At 49.3% G+C, this 25378-nt stretch overlaps 1 protein-coding gene across 4 annotated transcripts in view; it reads left to right on the top strand.

Annotated features, from left to right (window-relative positions):
- Positions 1-25378, top strand: part of PKNOX2 (PBX/knotted 1 homeobox 2) — a 75165-nt gene that overhangs the window by 24247 nt on the left and 25540 nt on the right. For all 4 annotated transcript variants that reach the window (XM_088017563.1, XM_088017562.1, XM_088017561.1 and 1 more), the window contains exons 3-4: positions 8001-8172; positions 19586-19774. In XM_088017563.1, coding sequence (XP_087873689.1) covers positions 8001-8172; positions 19586-19774 — 361 coding nt within the window. The remainder of the gene's footprint in view (positions 1-8000; positions 8173-19585; positions 19775-25378) is intronic.

The raw sequence follows: 25378 nt of genomic DNA, 5'->3' as shown, positions 1-25378 counted from the left end.
AGGACTAAAAATACACCCGCATGGTTTCAACGTCACACCTGAAGTAAAAATACATCCAACCAGGAGCTGCTGGCTCGTTCTCCCCCACCGCACTCCACTCTCTCCATCTGGTGCCTTCAAGGGGAGGAGAAATGGAAGGCCAGGCGAGCTCTTCCTTCACATTCACCCCCCCTCCCTCCAGGACCCTGCCAGCCCCCACCCCCTCGCAGACCCAGCAGAGCCCAAAGAAGACAGGTCTTTTTGTCGCCATTGTAGCTAGAAGCTGCCAGATGGCAATGTCTGATCAGAATCCAGGGGTGGATTCTGAGCCCGAAAGAACTTGAGGACTGTGTCTTAGAACCTTCCCTCCCATGGTTCATTTGTTCCCACTCATTGATTCACCAAATATTTATTGATCCTCTGTTGTGTGCCAGGCACTGTGCTTGACCCTTGGGAATTCAAAAAGAGAGAAGACAAGCTCGTGGACCAGAGCATCTCGCCACATAGTGAGGAAGACAGATCTGCGCACATACAACTATAGTTAGTAGAATTTAATGAGTGTCATAAGGGAAATAAAAATAAATTCTTACTGGCAGTGCTTTTTTGGTTAAAAAAAAAAAAGAGGTTCTGAGTTCTGATAAATTGTACGTTGCCTCCCCTCCTCCTCTCTCTGTGCCTCTATTTGAATTGGCACGTGGGCTTGTTTTCCCTGCCAAATGAGGCAGTGGATATGGGAATAGAAATTTATTGGAGCTGATGGTGTCAATGTTGCTCTGAATAAAAAAGGTGCCCACACACCTTTCCAGGGAAATGGAACAAGCATTAATTGATAACTTACTAAGTGCCAGACATTCTGTGTGTTTCTTCATTGAATCTTTACGATAACCTGCGTGGTAGGTGATGTTAGCCCTGCTTTATAAAAGAGGAAACTGAGGCTCAGAAAAATTCAGTAACCTGACCCCAAGTCACACAGCTGTCTCACTCCAAAGTCTATGCTTATTTCGGACCACCAAGTTTCTCACCCTAAACTGTAAGCAAGGTCAGGATAGAAACCCCAAAGCATTTCCTAAGATGCTTCCAAGGAGGCCACGGTTTTCTTGCTGGAGAGAGCCACTAGGAAGCCTTGGTAGAATGGATGGCATCTTGAGATGGATACTGAAGATGATGAGAAGGGACAGGGAGAGATGCAGGAACACAGTTCCAGTGACAGGAGCAGCAGGGGCAAAGGTGAGCAGTCCAGTTTGCCTGAGTTGGTGAAGGGGGTTAGTGAAGAGACAAGGACCCAGGGGCCACCTGCTGTCTGGCCAACACCACATGCTCTGCCAACTCTGTTAAGAAAAAAATACTGAAAAGAAGTCTGGGGCCACACCCTGAAGCCCCTGGAATGTTCATCTGAGGATGTGAACTTTATTAGTTTATTAGCATCTTGGAGAAATTTCACGATAGTTGCCAGAATGAATACTTGTAATGGAGCTTCTTGGCCCTGAATAGGGGCCCAGGAAAAAGACAGGGGGCCGTCCCAGAAGGTGGCTCTAGGGTATTGTCTGTGATTCTCTGATCCCAGCGACCTCTGACCTGAGGCACTAGAAATAAAGGATCAAAGTGCCAGCCCCCCGGGTAGAGTTTCCAAGGTGGTGGGCCTTCGGCGACTCAAGACCTGCACTGTGTTTGTCAGTGGAGACAAGTGGGGGGGGGTGGGGGGGTGGCTGCAGAGCGAGCCTCGTCATTGCTTTTCCCACCTTCCCCCACCTCCCTGGCCAATGGACTCATGTCCTCTGCAGCAGTCTGACCCTGACGAGGCCGCTGTCCCACCAGCTCATCATTGAACATCTCCACCCCGAAATTTTGCTCTCTTACCAACCATTTCACCATCTGAACAGTCCATCCCTCATCCCAGCTAGGGAGGGCCTTGGAGGCTCTGGCCCCTCTTCCCATTGGAAGAAGCAGCCAGGGCCGGGGAGGGGGTGAGGGCTAACACTGAGCCAGATGAGCCTGGGCTGTGAGGTCAGGTGCAGGACAGGCCTGGGGGCTCCAAGGTCAGTGACAGGGAGAGGAGGTGGACAGCCAGGCAGGCTGCCACACACTTGGCTGGACCCATAATTGAGGTCTGCAGTCCTAGCCAAGGTCACAAGGGAAGGGATGGCTGAGAGGCTCAGAAGTGATGGAGTGGTATGACTGTGAATCACAAGGTTTATCACCCAGAAAGAGAACTCAACACTAATGTGCCCCGCTGCGTGTGACCATCCTGCACGCGCCCCCGCCCCCAGCCTGTCCACGGATCTAGTCTCTATCTGTCTCTTATGTTCTTTGCATCTGAGCTTTCCTGAAGCTCTGTATTTTTGCATTCTTTCTAACTTTTTCCTGTCTCTGCTTCTGTATTTCTGGTCCTATAAGCAGGAAGACGTGTTAAAAAAAAATTTTTTTTTATTTCCAAAAAACCCAGGTTGTCCAAGGAGAAAGGAGGAGAAGCAGAAAAGGGTCCAACTGTCTTTTCTCGAGTCCTTTTAACAAAAGGAAACGAGCTTCAGCCTTATAGGGGAACCTGAAGTCAGGGATGAGTATATGAATTACCAAAGATGTGATGGTTTCCATCCCTGGGAGACCTTTGAAAGTGTTGGAGAAACCTATCAGGCCAACTTATGTTAAGAATATCTGTCCTGAGGTGGGGAGGCATAAGATGGTGGTATTGAGGCTCGCCCCCCCAAGGAGGATCTCAGAAGCCTCACCAGGAGAGGAGCAGAGTGGGCAGCATTGCTTTGCCCTGAAGAAAAACCGGGGCTGGAGCGAGGGGTCGCTCAGCCCCTCGGCTGCTGGAGAGAGGATGGTATTCACCACTGCCAAGGGCTTCAGCCAAAATCCCGCCCTGTCTCCAATCTGCCCCCCGGGGGGGCAGCCCCACACAGCCCGGCCCCAAACTGGGCATTCCAGGCCAGCAAATGGGTGATGTGAAAAAAAAAAAGCAAAGGCAGAAATGTCAGAAGTAATTAAACCAAACGATGGCTTAAACCCCTGTAGAAATCAACACATCCGGTTTAATCACCTTCTTAAGCTAGCACGAGACTGCAGTTCTGGGGAGAGCGGTTCTTTATTTCTTTGGATCGTTAACAGAAACTGCCTATCTTGAGCTTGATTTTGGTTCAGTTGCTCCTGAGGAGAGGTGATGGGGGTGGGGGTGGGGGTAGGGGCTCAGAAAAGAAAAAAGAAATAATAAATGTTATTTGAGATCATCTCTTCTAACCCTCTCCCCGCGTCAGCCCTGCTCCAGGCTCTGTCCGCACTCACGGCTCTCACCACCCCCCAGCACCCAGGCAGAGGCACAGTGCTGAATGTGCTAAATTAGGCCATTAGAGAAATTCATTTCTCTTTATTAGTCTGTGTCAAATCCTTTTTATTAGTGGCTGGAAACGACCTCTCTTCTGCAGTAAAATGTCATGCCAGTTCACTCCTTTTATTTGTTCTGCACTGACGAGGCTCAAACTCTCACTGAATTAGTGCAGTGAGATTTATTTCCTCCAAATTTTGAACGGCTTAAGAGAGATTGGGGTGGAGGGGGCAGTCAGGTGGGAGGCGACGGGGAGAAGAGTGGAGAAAGATCTGGGAGGGAGAAGGTGAGCTCTTATGGAGGTCAAATGTCCTCCGCTCTTTGGAAATAAAGTCTAACGGCCATCTTTCATATCTTGTACATCATCGCCTGGGCACTGGGGACTGAGTTTCCACATTCCTGCTTCTAGCCTCTGAAGGGTATTGATCCACAATGGCACAGATCTGGACAGCAGGAAAAGGAACTCCTTAAAACCCACTGTAGCTGGACAAACTGAAGCTCGGTGTAGGCCAAGGATAAAGAAGCAAATCTCACACCTACCTGGAAATCCTTCTTCCCATCCTTCGCCTGGTTCAGACAGGCCCATTCACATCCCTGGTGGCTAAGATGCCCAGCTCCCGTGGTCCCTGCCCTATTCACCCCACCCTACCCCAAGCCGGCAGTAGTGGCTTCCGGCCTCATCGCCAGCCTTCTGGGGTAATGTTGGAGGGTAGCTTAGAAATACAGGTCAAGCCATAGGCCAGGCAGCTGGGGAAGGGGCTGGAACTGGGCCTCAGAGGAGCGCATAGCATGACTGAAGCCTAGAACCCAGCCGGCTTGTTGGGAAACAGCCTGTTTCTCCTTGGGGGGCGGGGCGCAGAGTGTCTCAAGGGTCCCCACGCTTGAGGTAGCAGGTGGCAGTCTGGGTTTATCGAGGGATCCAGGAGGCTAGAACATGGGAGCCACAGGCAGCCCACTGACCCTGGCTAACATTTGTACAAAAGCTGTGGGCAAGCTCGGGTGCCATCTGAGCCCCTGGACTCAGGGATCCCGGGATCAGAGTGGGCAGAAGCAGGGATCTGGGGAGCGTGGTATCTGAGAAGAGAGATTTGGGAGCTGATGATGTGGCCCCGGTGGGGAGGGGCTGGAGAGAGGGGGCCATGCCAGCATCCACGAGAGGTCTGCTCTGTGCTCCAGGGGCCCCTGGTTAAATTGGGGGCGGGGGGAGGCGGCAATAGAAAGTATGTTTCTTTCTTCTGAGAGAGCAGAAGCCACAGAAAACACCCCAGATATGCCCTCACACGTGGATACACACACACACACACACACACACACACACACAGACACACACACACGTTCTGGGGAGATCTGACACCTGGAAGTAAGAAGTTTATAAAAAGGGCCCATGCTGTGGCTCTGCATAGAAGGTGCACACTGTTCGCCAGTGTGTGTGACAATGTCCCCATCCTTCCCTACCCTCCCGCCTGTGATCTAACACCTGCTTCTCTCTTCAACCTCATCTCCTTCCATTCCCATCCTGCCTACCTCACTCCACACACACTTATCTGGATTTTGTTCTAGAAACAAGCCAAGCTCCTTCCTATCTTAAATGCTTTGCTTTTTTTTTCCTGTTTGGAATGCCCCTCCCTCAGATCTCTGCCTGACGGCCTCCTCATCATTTGAAGCTTAACTTAAATGTCACCTCCTCAGAGAGGCCCTCCCTGACTACTCTCTGCCCTGCAGGGTCAAGGACGGTGGCCAAGAAGACCACTCTCCCCGCCTACCTGAACTCTAATGCTGGGAGACCCCATCCCTCTTCCCCGCCCCACATGGCATTCATGCTGTGTACACAAACCCACAAACCCCTCACACATACTGCATACAAACAATACATAACGCGTGCACACACGCTGCATACGATATAGGGCATTTGCGCACTGTACTCACAGCACGCAAAACCCGCCCCCGGCTTTCGTACCCACAACCCATATGTGCCTGCATCCTGCACAGACGCCTTGTGCGCGCACAAAACCAACACACGGGACAGGACGCTTGGACAACACTCACACCTGCTCTCATCGACAGCCCACATTCAAGCCGGGTGCACACGCGTGCACACGCATGCACACGCAGAGGCCGTCCGCTCCCCCTGCAGCAGCTGCCCACCCTCCCTGCAACCAGGGAGGAAGGAGCATGCGGTGACCGGTGGCTACTGCGGGGCTGGGGCAGGGGCTGCACCCCCCACCACCTGGCACGATGCCGCGGATTATTAGTTCCTGGTAATTTAGTGCCCTTGTACAGAGTCGATTTGTGCCTTTCATTCCTAATTGATCTAGTGGCTGTTTAAATGGCAGCAGGCATCTGTTGAGAGTAGGAAGGTTCATAAGGCGCAATAATTCATAACACCGTCTGGAATTTGCCTTTCACGTCCCTCAGCTAAACCACTGCAGGGCTCTGCTTAAATTACAGCCACTGAGGCTTTCTTTGGTATTCCACTCAGGGCCAGGAGAATCTTGCATTAAACTGGGATCAGGTTAGATTAGACTATAATATGCTACGGTATTAGTGCCTGCAAATGAAGACTTACACTGGAGTTTAACCCCTGCACCTGGTTTTCTCTTTGTCTTCAGCCGGCTGGGTAAGGGAAACCCATTGTTTGCCCTACCAGCTTCCTGTCGGAGCCGAATGGATATTCTAGCCATGGGGGGCTGCCCATGCACCAGCCTCACACATTGACCCTTTTTCTTCTCCAGACTGTAACCTAGGCTGCAGCCTGGGGCTCCCACTGTTTATGCAACAGCTCCCAAAACAAGGGTCGGGAGATGGTGTCCAGGGACACCAAGCGGCTCATCCAAAGCAGGAATGTATCTCTCCTCATCCGCCACTGCCCCTCAGCCTGAGTAGAATGCCCAGTAGGTGTAGGTGTGAGTGTGGATGGAACTGAGCACCTTCTGTCTTTTTGCCCAGAATTATTAGAATCCCAGCATGGGACAGGCTGTTAAGGGTTCCCTCATCTACGTGCAAACACTGTGTAGGCTGGATAGTCAGTCTTCCTCTTGCTGTGTTCGTAGCGTACTGGAAGGGAAAACGCATGGTCTGTTTGCCTTTTCAAGACTTACTGTGTTCTCCAATATGGTAGCCATTAGCCACATGTGACTATTTACATTAAAATTAGTTAAAATTAAATAAATTTAAAATTCAGTGTTGCAGGCACCAGAGTCCTATTTCAGGTGTTCCTTGGCCCCCTGTAGTTAGTGGCTACCATATTGGACAGAGGAGATTGTAGAACACTTCCATCATTGCAGAAAGTTCTGTCAGACCATGCTGGCTAGAACATGCCTATTGGCAGAGGCCTGAGTGCCAGGCCCAACACACAAACTTCCCCCTCTCCCAGCAAGCAGGGCTTACTCAAAAAGAAAAAGGGCTGGATTGTGTGGTCCCAAGGGACTGAGGAGAGCCCACAGAGGGATGGGCAGATGCTCTTCCGGAATCTCAGTGGAAGGGAATAAGGCTGCAGGTCCAGGGTCAACAATCTGTGCAAACACATGCACCCATGCTGGATGCTAAGACCTCATTGTTCACACGTGCTGCGGAGAAATAAGAACAATGTGCAAATAGACACACACATATAATATGCAATAAATATTTCATGGGATCCACATACCTCTTCCAGACTCTGGACACAGTGAAGAGTAAGGTGGGCTTGGCTCTTGCCATCATCTAGCTCACAGTCTAGTGAGGAAGGCCAATAATAAAACAAACAGCTCAGAGAGCCGTCAGCAGAGGCTAGGGGCAGGGGAGTGAAGGAAGCTTCCCAGACTTGGTGATGTCTAATCGAGGACCCCTAGGGTCAGTCAGGCACTGAAGTAGGCACTCCGGCTTACATAATGCATCCCGGTACGACACCCACATGCTCACACATGCTCACACCCACGCTGTCTTCATTTGCTGATTCATCATCCGCCACCAAACATTTAGTAAGCGCCTGCTATGAGCATGCAGGGCAACATCCTAAGGATACAGTGATCATTAAAACGGGGACTTTCTTGGAAGAGAACGGCGATGCTGATGATCATTGAGTCACGGTTGTGCTAAGTGTGCACTGATAGAAAGGTACAGGGAGATGTCATACGTGTAACTGGGGTGTGTGACCTAAACTGAGTCAGCCAGTAGACGCGGGACAGGTGGAGACACCTGCCCACCGTGCGTGGACGTGTATTCGAGCTCACACACATCCCTCTGTGTACAATGGTAGACACACACGTGAGCACATCTGCTGCCCTCAGCTGGCTCCAGACGGCCAAGAATGAGTCTGTGACCCACCACTACTGCTCACGTCCAGGACTTTTCTGGACACTTCCTATATGTCCTTCCCAGGTTGACCTTGAACCAGAAATGGACACTTATTTCTGTGAAGGCTTATACCCCTCATCTCTCACCAGATATCCACGCAGTTTATCTGACCAAAGAGAAAAGTTAGGCACCCAGAGGGGAGGAATAGAGCCTCTAAGGCTCCAGAAACCGGGACACTGGATCCTCCATGCCAGGGCATGAGGTGCTGCCATCCAGGCTGGCATGGGGACTGGGGAATGTTCTCAAGAAGCAGGACCTTGGGAGAAGAAGTGACGGGAGTGCGGGAAAGGGGCCCTGGTGGCTTCTGAGCCCAGCCAGCAGCAGGTCTCTGTGTGTGCGCATGTGTGAGCTCTTGATGTCCCCACAGGCACCCTCTTTTCCCGCTCCTGACGCTGCTGTTTGAGAAATGTGAACAGGCCACCCAGGGCTCAGAGTGCATCACCTCCGCCAGCTTTGATGTGGACATCGAGAACTTTGTCCACCAGCAGGAACAGGAGCACAAACCCTTCTTCAGCGATGACCCAGAACTGGACAATCTGGTAAAGACCCTCCAACCCCCACCCTGGCTAGGGTCTTCCTACCCTCTGATCCTTCCGCAAGCCCTAGAAATGATCCTTTTATTCATTCCATTCATTCAACAGAAACTGTGCAGTGCCCACTACGGGGCAGGCCCTAGATGCACCCGTTCTAGCAGTTGAGAACCATTGCTGCTGGTTCCTTAAACCAAGAGTTGCATGCCCAGGTTTTGCTGCCAATGGCCTTCTGTTCTCTGCTCACTGCGGCACCTGCATCCTGCATCCCAATACCCTGCCCCCGCCACCACTTGCGGTGCAGAGAGGAGGGGAGGAGGGTCATAGGAGCCAGAAGGCGTGGAATGGCTGCTCTGAGGCCCGGAGTCCTGGCGTGTTAATAAATAATGTCTTGGGCTGCCCAGAGAGGAGCTGACATCTGGCGAGCTCCAGTGTGAAGGATAAGGGCAACAGGCATATTCAAACACATCAATAGAGAAAAAGACCTGGAGACACAGGCGTGTTAAGAAGGCCAATAGATGTCCTGCCCATCTGGGGGGGACACAGACCAAGCTCCTAAACCCAATTTATCATCCAGATCATCACTACAGGTTTTCTAAAATACATATTCCTGGGCCCCACCACCTGGGCATTGTGATTCCATTACGTTTGGTGAGGCCTGTGAATCTACATTTTTAAGTTTCCCAGGCAATTGCAATCATCAATAAGATTTGATAACCACTACCATAGGTGACATCTGAAATTCTCTCCTGGCCCTGGGAATTCTGCTGAGAGAGAGAGAGAGAGAGAGAAACAGAGCAGCTGCTCTATTCATTCAACATGATATACGGTTATCCTGGAATTATTAATTATTAACCACAATTTTTTATTTTTCTGTGGGTGGATTACCTAGACCATGCATGGTGAATTTGGAAACTCTGCAAAACTCACCTCCATAAATTGATTATAGTGCTGACCTCCCGTAGTCAGAGTTTAGCTGATACCTGCTCCTAAAAGGGAAATAGAATTAGAAAAGCAAATGTGGCACCAAAAACAAAGGAAGAAAATGTATGCACATGCGCGTGTGTGCCCATGCACACGCACACACTCAGAGCACCTACAGAACAGATCTCAGTGACTTACGTATTATTCTGTGCTGTGAATTATCCACCCCACTGCTTCTCTCAAGAGTTGAACGTGATATTTTATGGAGTCCAGAAGAGCTGCCAGGGGAGCCCAGCCTGGCCTGGAAATTGGTGAGGTGTGAGAGGGGGGCTGGCGGTTCGAGAGAGGGAAGCATGGGCTGGCCGTCAGGGCTGTTAGGGTGAGTACCTGAGGGCCCTGGGTCGGCTCTGCTCATCCCTGGCCCTCCCTCTCCCCTGGCTGGGATGGGGCAGCCACACTGCCCAGGAGCTCAGCCCGCTGTCTGTCTGGTTCCCTGCAGGCTGGTCCAGCCCCACCCTGCTGGTCAGCAGGTCACCATCTCAGGACCGCCGCTGTGACGTAGGCCTTGGGATTCAGCCCTGCAGCAGCCACAGAGATAGGAGAGGAGGCAGCTATTTTGGCAGCGGGGGGCGGGGGGTTGGCTGGAATGGGCCTGGCAGAGCCACGACCCACTCCCGTCCCATGACACAAAAAGAAGCGGAGGCCCAAGTTGGTAGAAAGTGCCTCAAATCAGGCTGAGTCATGGGAAAGAACTGAAACCTTTTTAGGAAGCAAGAGTCCTGGGGCAGCAAACCTCACCTGCCTTGCCCGCCACTACCTGCCAGGTGAAGTGTTCACGGACACCCTGAGAACAGCCTCCCTTTCTAGGATAACCTGGAATTTACCAAAAAGTGGCCACAGCTCTGTGCTCTCCCCTTGCTAACACCACCTGGGTCTCCCGGGGTTTTGTTCCCTCAAAGAATCCAATCTCTTGATTCTGCCCAGCAGAACTTGGTTAAATGTCTAGCCCCAGTGGCCCCGTACCTCTGGTGTTCCCGGGTCTTCTATCCCAGGTGGCCGGGGTGGGAATGGTCCAGTGGGCAGAACGGTCCTCAGACACCGTGTCCACCCACATGGACCTGATTTACTTAGAGGTCTTGGCCACAGTCAGTGGCTTGGCCGACCGGTCAGGGGTTTGAAGAGTTGAAGGAGCTCTTGGAGACGGAGGACCTGAGCCTGGCTTCACGGCTTAGCCTGTGTGCAACTTGAATGATGTAACTCCTCTGAAGCTCGGTTCCCTCGTCTGTAGAGCTAACACACCTCTCTCAGGTGACGGCAATAAAAAAAAATTAACAAGATGGCATGTGGAACGAAATGTCCTTTAAAAATGCATGGCATCCGGAAGGTTAATCTCAAATGCAGTATCGCTAAGGTAAGGAGATCCACCTTCCCAGCGTCTCCTGCAGGCCATCAAAGAGACTGTGGGGCGGAGACCTTGCAGCTTCATTTGGGGGGTCAAGCAGTGCCCTTTGCCACCCCCTTTGTAGTCCTGTGTGCGGAGGGGGCGGCTGGAGAGGCCAACGACAGGAGCCGTCATTAGAACAAGAATCATGTAGCCAGCACAGCCGAGATGCACATAATTAGAAATTAGAAAAAGGTCAGATCGCGTCATTATCAGCTCAATCAGCTGCTGAGTGCCACAGCCAGTTAATTTGGCATCTGTATTTTTTACAACCCCGCACACGTAACCCAACGGACTGTAACTCTTTATCCGGACAGATATACTGCGCAGCGGAGCAGGGACATAAAATGAGAGACCCCAAGCAAATGAGCTGAGATAATTGAGAGATTTATTTTTTATATATATGTGTGTCAGGGCGGCTTTCCTTTGCCCTTGAATATTGACTTTCACAGATGGGATTGTCAGGAGGACATGGGGGTCCCCCAAAACTTTGTCCCACCCCGGGCCATGCTCTGATCCTGCTTTCTCCCGAGCCCAGAGAGCCCATAGGCCCCAGCCGTGGCAGGCCAACCGTTTGGACGTACATGCCCCCACCTCCAGCTGCCCGTGCTCCATTCCTCCAAGCAAACTGCCTTGCTGAGCGATCCCTTCCCCTGCTCCCAGCAGTCTGCCAGACAAGTTCCCATGGGAACCACTGATTGTGCTCTCCCAGAGCTGCCCAAAGGTCAAAGAGGTTCCCAGATCGTAGGCTTCTGGGGGAACTTCCCTCCCCTGGCTAGCCACCTCTGCCACAGCACTGATGCCCAAAGAGAGACTCAGTCACAAAACGCTAAGGGAAGAGCACAACCACGGGGAGAAGCCAGTCCAGCGCATCCAACTACCCATTTTATAGATGGGGACGCTGAAGTCCAGAGGAGGGAAATGAGTCGTTAGGACCAGAACCCAGGTCTGCTGGCTCCCAAGGCCCTGCTCCTTCCAGGGTGTCCTCACCTCTCTTCTTCCTGGGAGCAGGAAAGCCCTCATTTATAAATGCCACCAGCATCTCCACGCCCCTACCTCCCCTCCCCCCACCCATCCCCTGCCACCCACTCTCTGACCTTCTGTACCTCCCTGTTTCAGGGCTATGGGGGTGGCTTCTCACCCCCATGGTGGTTAAGCTGGCATGCCGGCTGCTGAGCTCCCTGGGGGGATACCCTCCCCCACCCCAGTCCGCACACCCACCCAGGGCTCACCAGGCCCATTTCTCACCTGGCCCACTGATCCCCTGCTTGGACCTAGCAGCCTCTGACTGGCAGTTGGTAAAGTTTGTAAAATTTGCAAGTTCCCCAAACCCCTTTGAAAGGTAAAAGCTTTTTGTTTTATAAAATCTGATTTACGGGCCCCCAGTGCAGTGCCGAGGTTTTATATATTATGCAAGATTTCAAACCGAGGCTGTAAAACGTACGGTTTCAGTTTCATGCATGGAATTTTTTTATGTGTAAATTTTTTAACATTTATGGGGCACGTTTTAATGAGACTCTGGTGTGGCTCGGGGGACAGATTATGGCTGCCTGACCGCAAAGCCAGCTCCAAAATGGGGCCCCCCAGGCCCCTGGGCCCACTCTAAGGAGGCAGGGCCAGAGGCCGGAGGCTGTGAATAAGGAGGCACATGAAGGAGCCGGGCCAGAGCTCTGGGCCCACAGAGACCCCCGGTGGCCCCGATCAGAGTCGTTCACTTCAGCCTGCAGTGCAACTCTCCTCACCGACATAGGAGCAGAAAATCTTACCAACACCAAGCTAGGGAAAGCAAGTAAGACTAATCAGAACTAGTCGTGATAACATTTATAGAGCACTTACTAGGTGCCAGGTGCTGTTGTAAACACCTTACATGATATTATCTTATTTAATCCTCTCTTCAAACCCACAAGGTATGTGCGTATTACGTGTATTATTATCCCCATTTTAAAATGAGGAGATTGAGGTGCAAGGTGAAATCGCTGAAGTTCAAGATCGCACAGCTAGTCCGAGGCAAGGGTGTGAGTCAGATACTGCGCAATCTAGAACTCCGGCACCCACACTCTTAGCAGCCGCGCTGACCTCTAGCCACTGTTCTCCTAGGGCTTTCTATGTACCGGCTCTTGTTTTTAGTTCTTTCTAGATGCATCTCATCTAATCCTCAGTACAACGCTGAGGGACTCACTACTATTATCCCATTTTACAGGAGCAATGGGGAAAGTAAAGTGCAGAGATTAAGTAAATTGTTCAGGATTTCTCAGTGGTTGGAAGACCCAAGACTCAGCCGCCAAAACCCATCATTCTCGAGCATGCTTCTCTGTGCAATTCTCATGACAGCCCCATGAGGTAGTCCTTGTCAGCCCCATTTTACACAGGAGAAAATCAAGGAGTGAGAGTCCTACCGCCAATAAGTTACAGAGCTGGGATTTGCACCAAGTGGGTCTAACTCCCAAAGCCCACCTCTTCCCTCTAAACCACTTGCTTCTCCAAATTCTGAGGACATTGGAGGCGAAGTACCATGTTATTGACTTAAAAGTCATGGAACTTGTCATGCATGATGGCTTCCGTCATCATTCTATCCCGTCGTCTGGCAGTTCTCCCATCCCTGGTCTTCACCTTTTTCCCACACCCCATTCCTTGTTCCAGGGACCCCGCACTTCCAACTGCTCAGATCCAGCTGGTGGGTCAGGAACAATTCCTGATTTTATTTTAGCTTTGGCTGCCCTAACGACCCGCAGGAAATATCTGAGCACTTTAAGGAATGCGAGTTTAGAAACTCTTTTGTCTGTAAGTGAGGGAGAGTAGTTCCAGCTTCCCAACTTGCAGAGGGAGGAGAGGGTGAAAAGAGCCTGCCCTCCAGGGAAAGGGGGCCTCCCTAACTGCCGCGCGGGATTTAGGTTACCTGAACGAATTGCCCCTGTGTCTCCGTAGTTGTGAGACTCAAATGAGATAATGATGAGAAAAGCATTTTGCAAATCACAAAGTGGTGTGTGTGTGTGTGTGTGTGTGTGTGTGTGTGTGTGTGTGTTTTGGAAGGCAAGGATTTATGACCATCAAGGGCAGAAGCCACAATCCTACAGGAGGCCACTTTTTAGAAAGGAACTTGGTGGTAGTGGGGTGGGGGAGAGGGTTGGCATAAAGAATGGGCATTTATCAAATAGCTACTGTGTGCCCAGAACTTTTGCATACATTGTCTTATTCAATTTTCATACCCACTCTACCGGGTAGGTATTATCATCCTAAATTTTACCGATAAAGTAAAACTGCTTGTCCAAAATCAGCAGGCAGGAAATAATAGATTTGGGACATCACACCATGCGACTTCATAGCCAGCGAGAAGCCCCAGTCCTGTGTACTCTCCTGGGACCAGTGAGGTGCTAGTGTGCAGTGGTGTGAGACTAAAATGTAAGGTCGCGTCTTGTTTTGCTTTTGTTGAAGGGTACTCCTCAGAAAAAAGGGACTGTTTCTTTATTTTGAAAGCACAAGGGAGAGAGAGAAGCTGGAGGTGAAGCAAGACTTGGGGGGCAAGATTGAGAACACATTCATCACGTTTGATGATGATATTAAATTAAATGGAATTGTTATTGCTCTAGAAGATTTGAAATAACTTTTTATATGACATTGATCACTTAGAAAAATAGTTTAATAAATCAGAGTTTTATTCTGATTTAGAAGCAAAAACCTGAAATTGCAAACACGTAGGATAGAGAATGATTTACTAAACATAAATACAGGAGGAAAAACACTGGGAATGCTTCTTTTTCTACTCACTGAATATGGGATAGCAATAGAAAAGCCAACAGGATATTAGAAATTATTAAAAGAGGTTTAAAAATTGTACCCATTTGCTTCCCTGTGGTTTCTAAGATATTTCACATCATGTCGCCTTTAGCCTCATCAACTCTTGCAAGCAAGGGATGATCATTATCCCCATTTTCCAAATGAGGAAGTTGAGGCTCACAGAAGTCATGGACTTGGCCCAGTAACAGCTAATTTTATAAACAGTAGGCCTATTTCAGGTTGTCTGACAACATCCCGCACAGACTTGCTACTCTGCCTAACAGCCACCCCCACTAATGGTATGGCCCACCTCTTTCTCTAATATTGAACAGGTCCTCCATATTCATTGCCTCGGAATACCATTATGATTTACTCTACCTTCTTAAATCTTTAAACCAAGGCTCTTATCCCATAAAAAAGTCATCCTTCAATTGTGCTTTGTTAGACCAAAAAGTGGGTCCACTTTTGGCCACTGGACACCAAATCTGGTGTAAGCTCCCTGTGTATTTTATTTCAACAAAACAATTCTGAGTAGATTTTACTTTGTATTTTATCTTATCTGTTTGTACTTTCTGATTCCTTTTTAATAATAAGTATTTATTGGCTATGCTTTTAAAATGAATAGATATATATACCTTTCTGTGTGGTGGATGCATGTATGTAGATTTAAATTAACCAAATGAGTAAATGAAATTTTGATTAAAAAAGAAGAATAGTACAGTAAAAAAAAGCTCAGAGACCGAAGGAAAAAAGAAATGGAAGAAGGGAATGAAGGAAGGAAGAAAGAAAGGAAGGAAGGAAGGAAGGAAGGAAGGAAGGAAGGAAGGAAGGAAGAAAGAAAAGAAAGAAAGAAAGAAAGAAAGAAAGAAAGAAAGAAAGAAAGAAAGAAAGAAAGAAAGAAAGAAAGAAAGAAAAAGAAAGGAAGGAAGGAAGGAAGAAAGGAAGGAAGGAAGGAAGAAAGGGAGGGAGAGGGGGTGGAAGGAAGGAAAAGAAGGAAGGAAGGAAAGAAATAAGAAAGGGAGGAAAGAAGGAAGGAAGGGAGGGAGGGAGGGACAGGGGGAGGGAGGGAGGGAGAAAGGGAAAAGGAAAAGGTTTAAGGAATTAGGATGTTTTGTCTGGAGAAGGCAAAGCCAGTTGGATAATTTATTCAAGTCAGATGCCTTGTCCCATGTATGGCATAGACTGAGACTCCATATTTGTGTTGAATGGATAACAACAAATTAAGGGAGGTTATATTGATGGAGGCACTAGGTGTTCTTGGTGCCTGCAGAAGGCTGGGTAAGTGCTTCATATCCAGGAAGGAGAGATTTTGTACATATAAGGAAGAACTTCTCCATCAGCAGGCTGAGAGAAATAGAGATGATCTGAAGTGAAGGTGCTGGCTGGGAGAGCCTCAGAAGAGAGCAGCCATGTATCGTAAGAGAGTTTGGACCATCCACTCACCTAGATGCCAGCCCAGATCATCTCCCCAGGGCCCCTCCCAGCCCCGTCAGTGAGCCGAGGGCACAAGTCCCGATAATGTTCAGGGAATCAGAAAATGGAAAGCACCTGACAGTCCAACCCTCTCTTTTTACCCAGGAGAAGGCAGACACCTAACATTGGTGAGGTCTTCTGAGTCCTATGGGCGAGGCCAGGAATGAGAGATGAGAAACCAGAGCAGCCGAATGAGAGAAGGTTACCAGGGAGGGCTCTGGAAATCCTAAACTTTAATGTCCCCAAAGCTATTTGGTCTTCCTAGAACCCTGTGCTTCCCATCACTGAACCACAGCCCCCCCCAAATCATGCCCCCTACAAACTGCTTTTCTCCATCTACGCAAATCCCAAGAGCCTGTCTTGGGAACAACATAGGCCATGGGACTTCATAGCCTAGTGTTACCGCTTATCAGCCATGTGACTCTAAACAAGTGAAACTTAATATCTCTGGGCTTCATTTTCTTCAACTGTAAAATATGGGCAATCATGGTACCTCCTTGCAGAGGTGGTTGTGGGGTATAAATAAGGTAAGGCATGTGGAAGGTTTAACACAGTGCCTGAGACATAGTAAGAATAAGACATGTTTGGGGATTGTTATCAACAATCAGTGAGCATTTATTAAATGCTTTGTATGGTGCTAATTATTCTGAAAGACAGAAACCAAGATATCCATGACCAAAGTCAAGTAGAAAATTGAGAGCAAATGTTCCTTCAGTACCAAATAAACCATTCTAAAGTCACAATTCTCTTCTTTGCCTGGGAGAGCACAGTCTCTTTTGGTCTCAGCCCCATGGAGGGAGCACTCCCTTAGGATAAGACCCTTGGATTGAGCCCTGCATGAAGACACAAAATTGTTGGTCTCTATCTTTGAGTGACACTTAGTGTCAGTACTCCAAGAGTCCTTAATTAGTTAAGCACCATTCCTGCCCATCAGGCAATCCAAAAGCTAACCCAGGAACTACTCAATCGTTCCCCACTAGAAATGCCAGTGAAGCTCAGAGAGGAGCGTGGCACTGGTGTCCAGCCACACCACTCTGCTCACGCCGGACTGTCAAAATTCTCTGGGAGAGATTCCCTGCCTTGTTTCCTAGGCATCAAGATGCTAGCCAGCAGTTAGGAGGGTAGGATTAAACAGAGACCCTGTATACTGCTTATGTCGACATCAGTGGCTCTCAAAGGGCAACAAGCCCCACCTTTTTTTTTTCATTTCGATATAATTATAGATTCACACGGAGTTCTAGGAACTAATACAAAGAAGTTCTGATTCCCCTCTTGCATAATGCATATAGTTTCACAACCAGGAAATTGACAATGATGCAATCCACCAATTTTACTCGGATGACACCATTTTACATGCACTCTTGTGTGTGTTTAATTTTGTGCCATTTTATCACGGATAGAGATTCATGTAAACTCTGACACAGTTGAGAGACAGAACAGTTCCTCGCTCTGCACCCCCGGGGCCACCACCAATCTGTTCTCCATCTCCATAATGTTGTCATTTCAAGAATGTTAGATAAATGGCATCATACAGTATGTAACCTTTTGAGATTGGCTTTTTTTCCCTCAGCATAATTATTCCTTTGAAATCCATCCAAGTTGTTGAGTGTATCAACAGTTTGTTCCTTTTTGTTGCTAAGTAGTCGTACATGACATGGACGTACCACAGTGTCTTTACCCACTCACCTGGTGAAGTATATTTTGGTTGTTTCCGGTTTGGGGCTGTTAGAAATAAGGCTGCTTTGAACATTCACATACTGTTTTTGTGTGAACATATATTTTATTTCCCTGGGATAAAGGCCCAAGAGTACAATTCCAGGGTGTATAGTAAGTGTATATATAGTTTTGCTTAAAAAAAAAAGCTGTTCCACTGTTTTCCAGAGTGCGTGAACAATTTTTCATATCCCCCAGTAATGTACGAGTGATCCAGTGTCTGGTTCTTTGCCATGGTGTTATCACTATTTTTCATTTTAACCATTCTGATAGATGTGTAAGTGATATCTCGCTGTGGTTTTAATTTGCATTTCCCTGATGGCTAAGGAAAATGAGTATCTTCTCATGTGCTTACTTGCCATCTGTGTATCTTCTTCAGTGAAATGTCCAATGTTGTCTTTTTCCCCTGTTCTAATTGGATTGCTTGCTATTTTACTGTTTAGTTCTGAGAGCTCTTTATATATTCTAGAAAGAATTCCTTTGTCAGATATATGGTTGCAAGTATTTTCTTCCAGTCTGTAGTTTGCCTTCTCATCTTTTTCACAGGTTCTTCTGAAGAGCAAACATTTTAAATATTGATGAGTTCTAATTTATCAGTTTTTCCTTTTCTGAGTCAAGCTTGTGTGGACCTCCTTGCCCACTCTTAGGAACTCGTGATTTTCTCCTGCATTTTTGTCCTAAAAGTTTTATAGTTTTATATCTTACATTTAGGTCTTTGGTCCAATTCAGTTAATTTTTATATAAGATGTGAGACTTAAAGCAAGGTTTGCTTTTTTTCCTTGTGGATGTCTGAGTGCTCCAGCATCATTTGAACAATGCTTTTTTGAAAAGCAATTTGGCAGTATTTACCATGAGCCAAAAGAATGTCCATAGCTTTTTCTCCTGTCACTTCTGGGAATTCACCCTGAGGAAATAATGCAGACACATGACTCAAAGCGGGAAGCTTGGAAAACAGTCACTGTAACATTTTTTATAAAATTGAAAAATTAGAAGTAGCCTAAATGCCCAACAATGAGGGATTGGTTAAGGAGGGCACACATGAAATAATAGGCAACAATTAAAAATATATTTACTGAATAATTTTTACCCATTCAACAAATATTTACTCAGTGTCCAGAGTGTTGGTGCCAAGGATAACATGGTGAGCAAATTAGACACCCTCTCTCCCTTCTAGAAGCTCGCAGGCTGGAAGTGACAACAGAGAAGATGGTGCTGCTGTATAGAAAAATACATGTGGTAAACTAACAAAGTTGTAAGCACAAAGTGACTAAAGCAATGTTAAAATAGATGCCTGTGGAAAAGAAAAAGAAATCATCATTCTTTTACGGTGATTGGGTCAAGGGCAGTTATTTTCCTCCTTGACTTCCAAACCGCCCGTAGCAATTGTCTTGGTCTAATAATAACCATGATAAAGAGAAAAGCTCCAATTGAGAACTAGCCTCTTGCCATGAAGGGTGGGGAGTGTCCATCTGAAGAGGGACAGTCACACGTCCAACAATCCAAAGGGCACAGGACAGCTCGATGTTCAGAGCCCAGCTAAGTCATGCGGGATGATCCCGTCAGTCAGCAAGTATCAATGGGGCATCTGCAAGGTGACCTGTGTCACATGAGGCCCTCAGAATACATGCTTAAGAACAGACAGTCCCTGACTTCTGGAGGCGCCCACAAGAGCTCCGATCTCCAGCTTCCTCATGCCTGCTCAGCGCTCCACACTTTGCAGCTTCTACGTTCCCTCCTACAATCCTTTCCACAAACCTAGAAGGTTGTTAAGGAGGGCATAATTATCCCCACTTTTCCAACAACAAGATGCAGACCAGTTGCCCGAGGTCCCCCAGATAGGAGTGGCAGGGTCGGGGCCAGAGACCTGTCTTTTAGCTCGATGGTTCTCCAAATACCATTTACTCGAGAGCGGTTGTGTTAACAGTGGGCTAAAAGCATGCAAACCATAACTAGAATTTAAATCCAATGGATGAGAAAGCTTATGCCTAAGGCAGGGCATGGGCTTCTCCTCCCTGGTGGACTTGGGGCTTAGGAGGTCAAGGTGGCAGGAGGAGTGTGATACGAACACCTGAGCTCACCTCCCCCTCCTCTCCTCAGATGGTGAAGGCAATCCAGGTCCTGAGAATTCACCTGCTGGAATTGGAGAAAGTCAATGAACTCTGCAAGGACTTTTGTAACCGGTACATCACCTGCCTCAAAACCAAGATGCACAGCGATAACTTGCTCAGGAATGACCTCGGGGGACCCTACTCCCCCAATCAGCCCTCCATAAATCTTCACTCACAGGTAACACACAAGGCTGGGTCCTATCTCCTAAGCCAGGCTCCTAAGCCAGGTGTAGGAATGTCTGAAGGTCCCCTGGTGGCCTAGGAAAAGAGCTTAGACTCACTGGATACTTTCAGCGTGAGGGCCCTCCTCTGATCCACTCCTGTTCATCAGGCAGCACCAGAACTCACCGTACTGGGGCATGGGTATTCCTTAGAAAATGACCAAAGTGATTCCTGGCTTCCTGGCCCAAGATATCCTAAGAAATGCACGTAAGTGTTGAGATGAAGCAGGGGCAGAGCCGGGAATGGACCCCGACCTCTTAGCCCCAAACACTTCTCGAGAGGGCTTGCTGAGCTCTCTGTGTTCTTGAGAAGGGGGGTTTGGTCCTTCCCTGAATGAGGGCAGCTTCCCATGCGACTGCTTCTCCCGGATCAGTTTCCAGTTGCTCGCCCTACCCTGGCTCATCTGTCTTCCTAAGGTTCAGGGCCGCTGTGGATGTCACCTCCAGTCACCCCCCCCCAAGAGTCACCCGCCACCTTCATCGGGGGAGCTGGGGGACGTAGAAATGGCAGCTATGTGTTCTGGATGAGAATGGGCTCTTCTCTCCAGAGCGGAATATTTTCCCCAAACCGTACGGAGCTAAGAAAACTGCCTGGTGATGCCTTTCCACCGGGCTCACCAACATCTACGTAAGCCATAGCTCACCACTTTCTTCCCTCCCACTGAGTCCCCGAGTCTGGGACAGACAGATGGAGGGCCCCAGGAGGCTTACAGTAACCTCTTCTCATGAGACAATCAGGCTTGGGGAAAAGGGTAAACTTTCTAAGAATGATGGGCGCTGGAAAAAGTGCCTAAGATAGGTGGTGCCATTTTTATCTCTAAGCTTTAGGGGCCAGCACACTTGATCCATCCCTCCAGGTTGTAGAGGCAGGGGAAGGGTCAGGGGGCCTCCTAGAAGGCCAGCCCCACCTTGCACAAATCCAAAGGGATCTCTGGGGGACTCAACAGTGAGTACTGCATGGGACATGAGGCAAGAAGTTTATTTCCTCTTCCCATTGCTTGAAATCACCAACTCACTTTATTACAGATCTAAAAACAGCCGCCCAGGCTTCTGCTTGCTAATATTCTCTTGAAATAGACTCATTCCTTCAGAGTCTTATTGTACTTTCCCTTATGATCAAAATTAGCAAGAAACTTGCATAAAAGAGGACAATAATTGCTCAACGAGCATCTCGTTTGTAATTTATTAGTTTCTATTATTGTGGGTTACCATGGCGACGCTGCGCAGCCTGGTGACGGGAGAGATGCAAGATAGGAGCTGAGGAGGCTGTGAGGCCTCAGCAAACGGAGATGCACATTTTTATCAGTAATTTTCATGAAAATAATAAGTGAGGAGTTAATGAGATGGAAAGCCATCCTGTGGCTATTGTGAATTTTTTTTAAGTGTTGATCTAATTAGAATGCATCGGTCAGGAAAAGTAATGAGGATTTAGTGCCTCACAGAGATGTGAGGATCATATCAGAAAATTAGCACAAGTCTTTGGAAATAATCAGGTCCTTGGAGAGGCTCTGGATTTCCCCTCCTGGGCTCTCCAAGTCTACCTCGAGGGCTGACACTGGGGCTGTACCAGGGTAGTGGGGGAGGAGTGGAGGGCCAGAGGGCTTAGCAGCCACAGCGGGCCCCCTCCAGGTTGGGGTCCTGGGGCCGACAAGGCAGTCTGCTGCAGGCAGGGCCACTGGGGACGCGGGGTTGGCAGAGATGGATAACACGGGCTCTGGGTGAGCCAGGGCGCGGAGTCACTGCCTGCGAAAGTCAGTCCTCCTGGGAGATCCCAGCCTTCGGGGCCTCTGAGCTTTGAGGAAAGAGGAGAGAACTTTGATTCCCGTCATTGTAAATATCAGATCTCTGCCTGACAGCCAAGCTGGCCCTGGGGTGGCCACTGCAGAAAGGCTTCTGATCTGCCTAGAAAGAGGAACTCAGATAATCAGGCAAAAACAAAGACAAGCTCGAAAAAGAAGACAGGACACTTGGCAAGATGTTTCTATTTGGAATTTCTCAAACCTGTCCCTTTCATTGCCTCTGCCTTGCCGCCCCCTACTAGGTTCAGCCTTCAGTGGGTAAATGAGATAATCAGACACACGCTGCTGCCATGGATTCCTAACCTGCTCACCTGTCCTCTCTGGCTAGCCCTCGGCCCTCCACACACACGCACACACGCACACGTGCACGCGCACACCACAAACACAAACACACCTACACATGCCTCTTCAGCTTCTGCTGCTGGATTTATGGTCCTAAGACTCTGTTTATGTCCTTCTGCTCAAAAGCTCTGATTGTCCTCAGAGTTTTCTCATCCTTTCGCCTGATAGTCAAGGCGTTCCCAGGTCCACATTCCCCCATGCCTGTCTGCTCGGACGACACTTCCACAGCTCTGCAGGACCAAACCCGGCCTCTTCCCAAGGACAGTAACAAGGCTGCTCTCCCCTGGAGGCCTCTCTGAAGCCCCATCCAGAAAGGCCTTTTCTTTCTCCCAACTAAGTGCTGGAACACTGGGGGCCACTTATATGTAAATCTCCCATGTCACTTTATCTCAGAGTCGCTGGTATAAGTGTTATTCTCCTCTCCTAGATAACAGATGTGTTTTGAGTACAGACACTATTTTATATGCAGTTATAACCCACGCCTGGTGGCGGCTCACCCAAGGTCTGATGCGTGGACGGCCAGTAAATATCTGTGGAAAGAAGTAAGACAAGGAGACAGATGGACACAGATCAAGGGAAGCCAGAAGAAGCCAAAGGAGGGAAGGAGAAATCAGAAGAAAGATAAAGGCAGAGAAAGACAACTCTGGAGGGAGGCAGAGGAAGGATGAAGGTCTAGAGGAGAAGGGAAGTGAGGCTGAGGAGGCCCCAGGTGGAAAAGAGAGAGAAAAGGAAGTGCAGCAGCTGAGGGCTGGGGGATGAAGGGGCAGGCTGGGGAGGTGCAGGGTCAGTGTGAAGCCAGGTGCGTGGAGGAGGGAGGGTGCGTAGGACGCGCCACCCTCCCAGGGAAGGCTCCTGTCACTCTCCCTGAGCTGGGGGATGCGGGGCTGGCCGGGCCTTCCTAGGGAAGGAGAGGCCTCAGCTGCCAAGAGACTTTGTGTGCAGGAAGCTGGCCTGGGGATCAGGGCATGGGAGCCAATGTGGGAAAGAAGAGAGAAAAAGAGTGTCTGGGGCGTGTGTGTGTGTGTGTGTGTGTGTGTGTGTGTGTGTGTGTGTGTGTGGCGGGGGTGTGCCCGTGGTGGGGGCGGGGGGGGGGTGCGCATGCACACAAACAATGGTTCACATTCGTCATGGTTCAGCCTTAATACCCCCAGCCTGAAATAGCCGCACTGAGCACCAGCCCGGCCCAGGGAGGGGTGTCTCCCCTCTGGAACATGATCCTCAGGATCAACATTCCAGGTGCCCGCCAGCTTTGTTGCAAACTGCTGGCTCATGTTTTTCCCTGGGTGCTAATCATTTGGCCTTGTGTTGCAAAGTGGGAGACATTTTTTTATTCAAATTGGTGTCCCCACCCCCCCACCCGCCCCAGATGCCATACTGTGTCCCCATTCAGCTCTATGGCAGTTGGGCACCTTCCCTGCTTGGCCTTCCATTTCGGAATGTGAGCTGTCTCTTGCGGGTGGGAGGGGGGTAGGGAGTAAGGGAAACGGCTTCCACCAAGCCCGAGAGCTGAACCAGGGTTCCCAAGGAATTGGGCCAAAGCTAGGTTTTCCCACGTCCCCGGGAAGCCATCCTGTTCCACCTGCACCTGAAGACATCCAAGCTTCCTCACACCTCCAAGCCCAGGCTTCTTGCAAGGGCAGCCTCCTCGGTAAGGAGGCTCACTCTAGACTCTGACTTCTGTTTGGACAGGCTTCTCCTGGCTTTTCCTAGAGGGCATAAACCAACTAGAGAGAACCTAACTCCCGCCTTGCTCAAGTATCAATTTGACTTGAAACTCCCCCCTCTTTCTTCAGTGGGGCTGGATCTAAGCCAGGGCCCTATCACAGGGCAAATTGGACTGAGCCGAAGTTCTCAGTCACCAAGCATTTGGGGGGCATTGCACCGTGCTAGGTCCTATGAGAGCATGAGTGAATTATCCAAAAGGAGCTCCCAATCTCAGTGCGAGGGAGCTGTGAGTCACACCTGAGGATCTAGATAAGTTATGTGAGCCATAGAAGGCTCCGGATCCAGGGAACATTGAGGCAGGCAGGAAAGGAGCAGCCAGAGACAGGGGTCTGGACTGAACAAACCACATGTGTGGCTTCAGGTTACCCCCGTCACTGCTCAGCCCCCTTCCCCCTCCTCCCAGAGAAAGCCTGTACACTCTCATGGCCACAGTCTGTTCCTGCCTGGAGACAGAATGAGCAAACCTCAGCATGGATTAGATAGGCCAGCAGGAGGATTTTGCCCATTGTGATTGGAGAAGTTGCAGGTTCTCTGGCCTTGGGAGGACTTCCAAGGGAAGAAGGGAGAGGGGGAGGGGGTGGTAGGCTATTTGGGAGCGCCAAAAGTGAGTGCTCCTGGTGTAGAGAGAAGCCTGGGAGAAGGTAAGGAACAGAGACAGCCTTTCAGAATCCCTGGAGAGAAGGAGCTGGTAAGGACGAGGGGTCATTCATTCTGGCCCCATGAATCTGTTCAAGCACAACTGAGCCTGCTGAGTTCCAGGGACCTCAAAGTGGATATGGCAGGATCTCTGACCTCCAGATATAACAAGGGGACTATCTTGCAACCAAGTTGGAGGAGTTATGCTTTGAGGCTGAAAAGGATGGCCAATCACCAAAGATGGGAGATGTAGTGGGCAGCGTAGGTGATGGGGTAAGGGTCGGAAACATGTCGGAGGCAAATTAATTGAGTAGCCCCCTCGTGTGCCGCTCCAGGAAGAACTGGCAGGGAGCGGGGAGAATGTCAACATTTCCCGAACCTCCTCTACATCTCAAACACCGTATCTACTGTGTGCTTTACATATATTACCTTATTTACTCCTCACAACAAGGCTGCAAGGGGCACATGATTTTCTCCCCCAGGAAAGAGAAGCTCAGAGAAGTTAAGACACTGGCTCAAGTAAGCAGCAGAGACTGAGATAGGTTGCTCTGGAGTCTATGTTCAACTTAATAATAAGTCTTTGGGTTTTTTTTGTGTGACACATAGGAAGAACCGGGGGTCCTGGGCCCTGGGTGGGGATGGGTGACCCCCTTAGCTCTAGAGCAGCGATTTGGAGACTAGAGAGCAAGAAACCCAGAAACCCATTGCTGGGAAGCAAGACTTTAGACTTGCTAATTGGGAGAAGAAAGGCACAGAGTGAACCCAGCTCTGAGATGTGGGGCTTGGCAGAGCAGATAGAACTCTATAGCTCTGCTAACTCTCTAAAAAAATAGGAAGCGGCCAGTGAGTACACCCCTACCTGGGGCAGGTGGACTTGCCTACTGACCTACAGGGAGTTTGCATTCTCTAGATTAGCAGGAGGTCAAGGAGGTGGGGGACAGTCACCTCAGTCACCCCCTGGAAGTTCTGCCCGGTGGCCAAGCATCCACTTGGATTTGACCAGGAAGTTTTAAGGCCGGTGGGAGGAGGGGGAGGTAATCTATCCTGCAAGATCACCAC

The sequence above is a fragment of the Eumetopias jubatus genome, unplaced genomic scaffold, assembly GCF_037043125.1.
Source record: "Eumetopias jubatus isolate StellerSeaLion01/CBP00866 unplaced genomic scaffold, mEumJub1_p1.0 scaffold_13, whole genome shotgun sequence".
NCBI classification, from domain to species: domain Eukaryota; kingdom Metazoa; phylum Chordata; class Mammalia; order Carnivora; family Otariidae; genus Eumetopias; species Eumetopias jubatus.
This window is presented reverse-complemented; position numbering and strand designations above follow the sequence as displayed.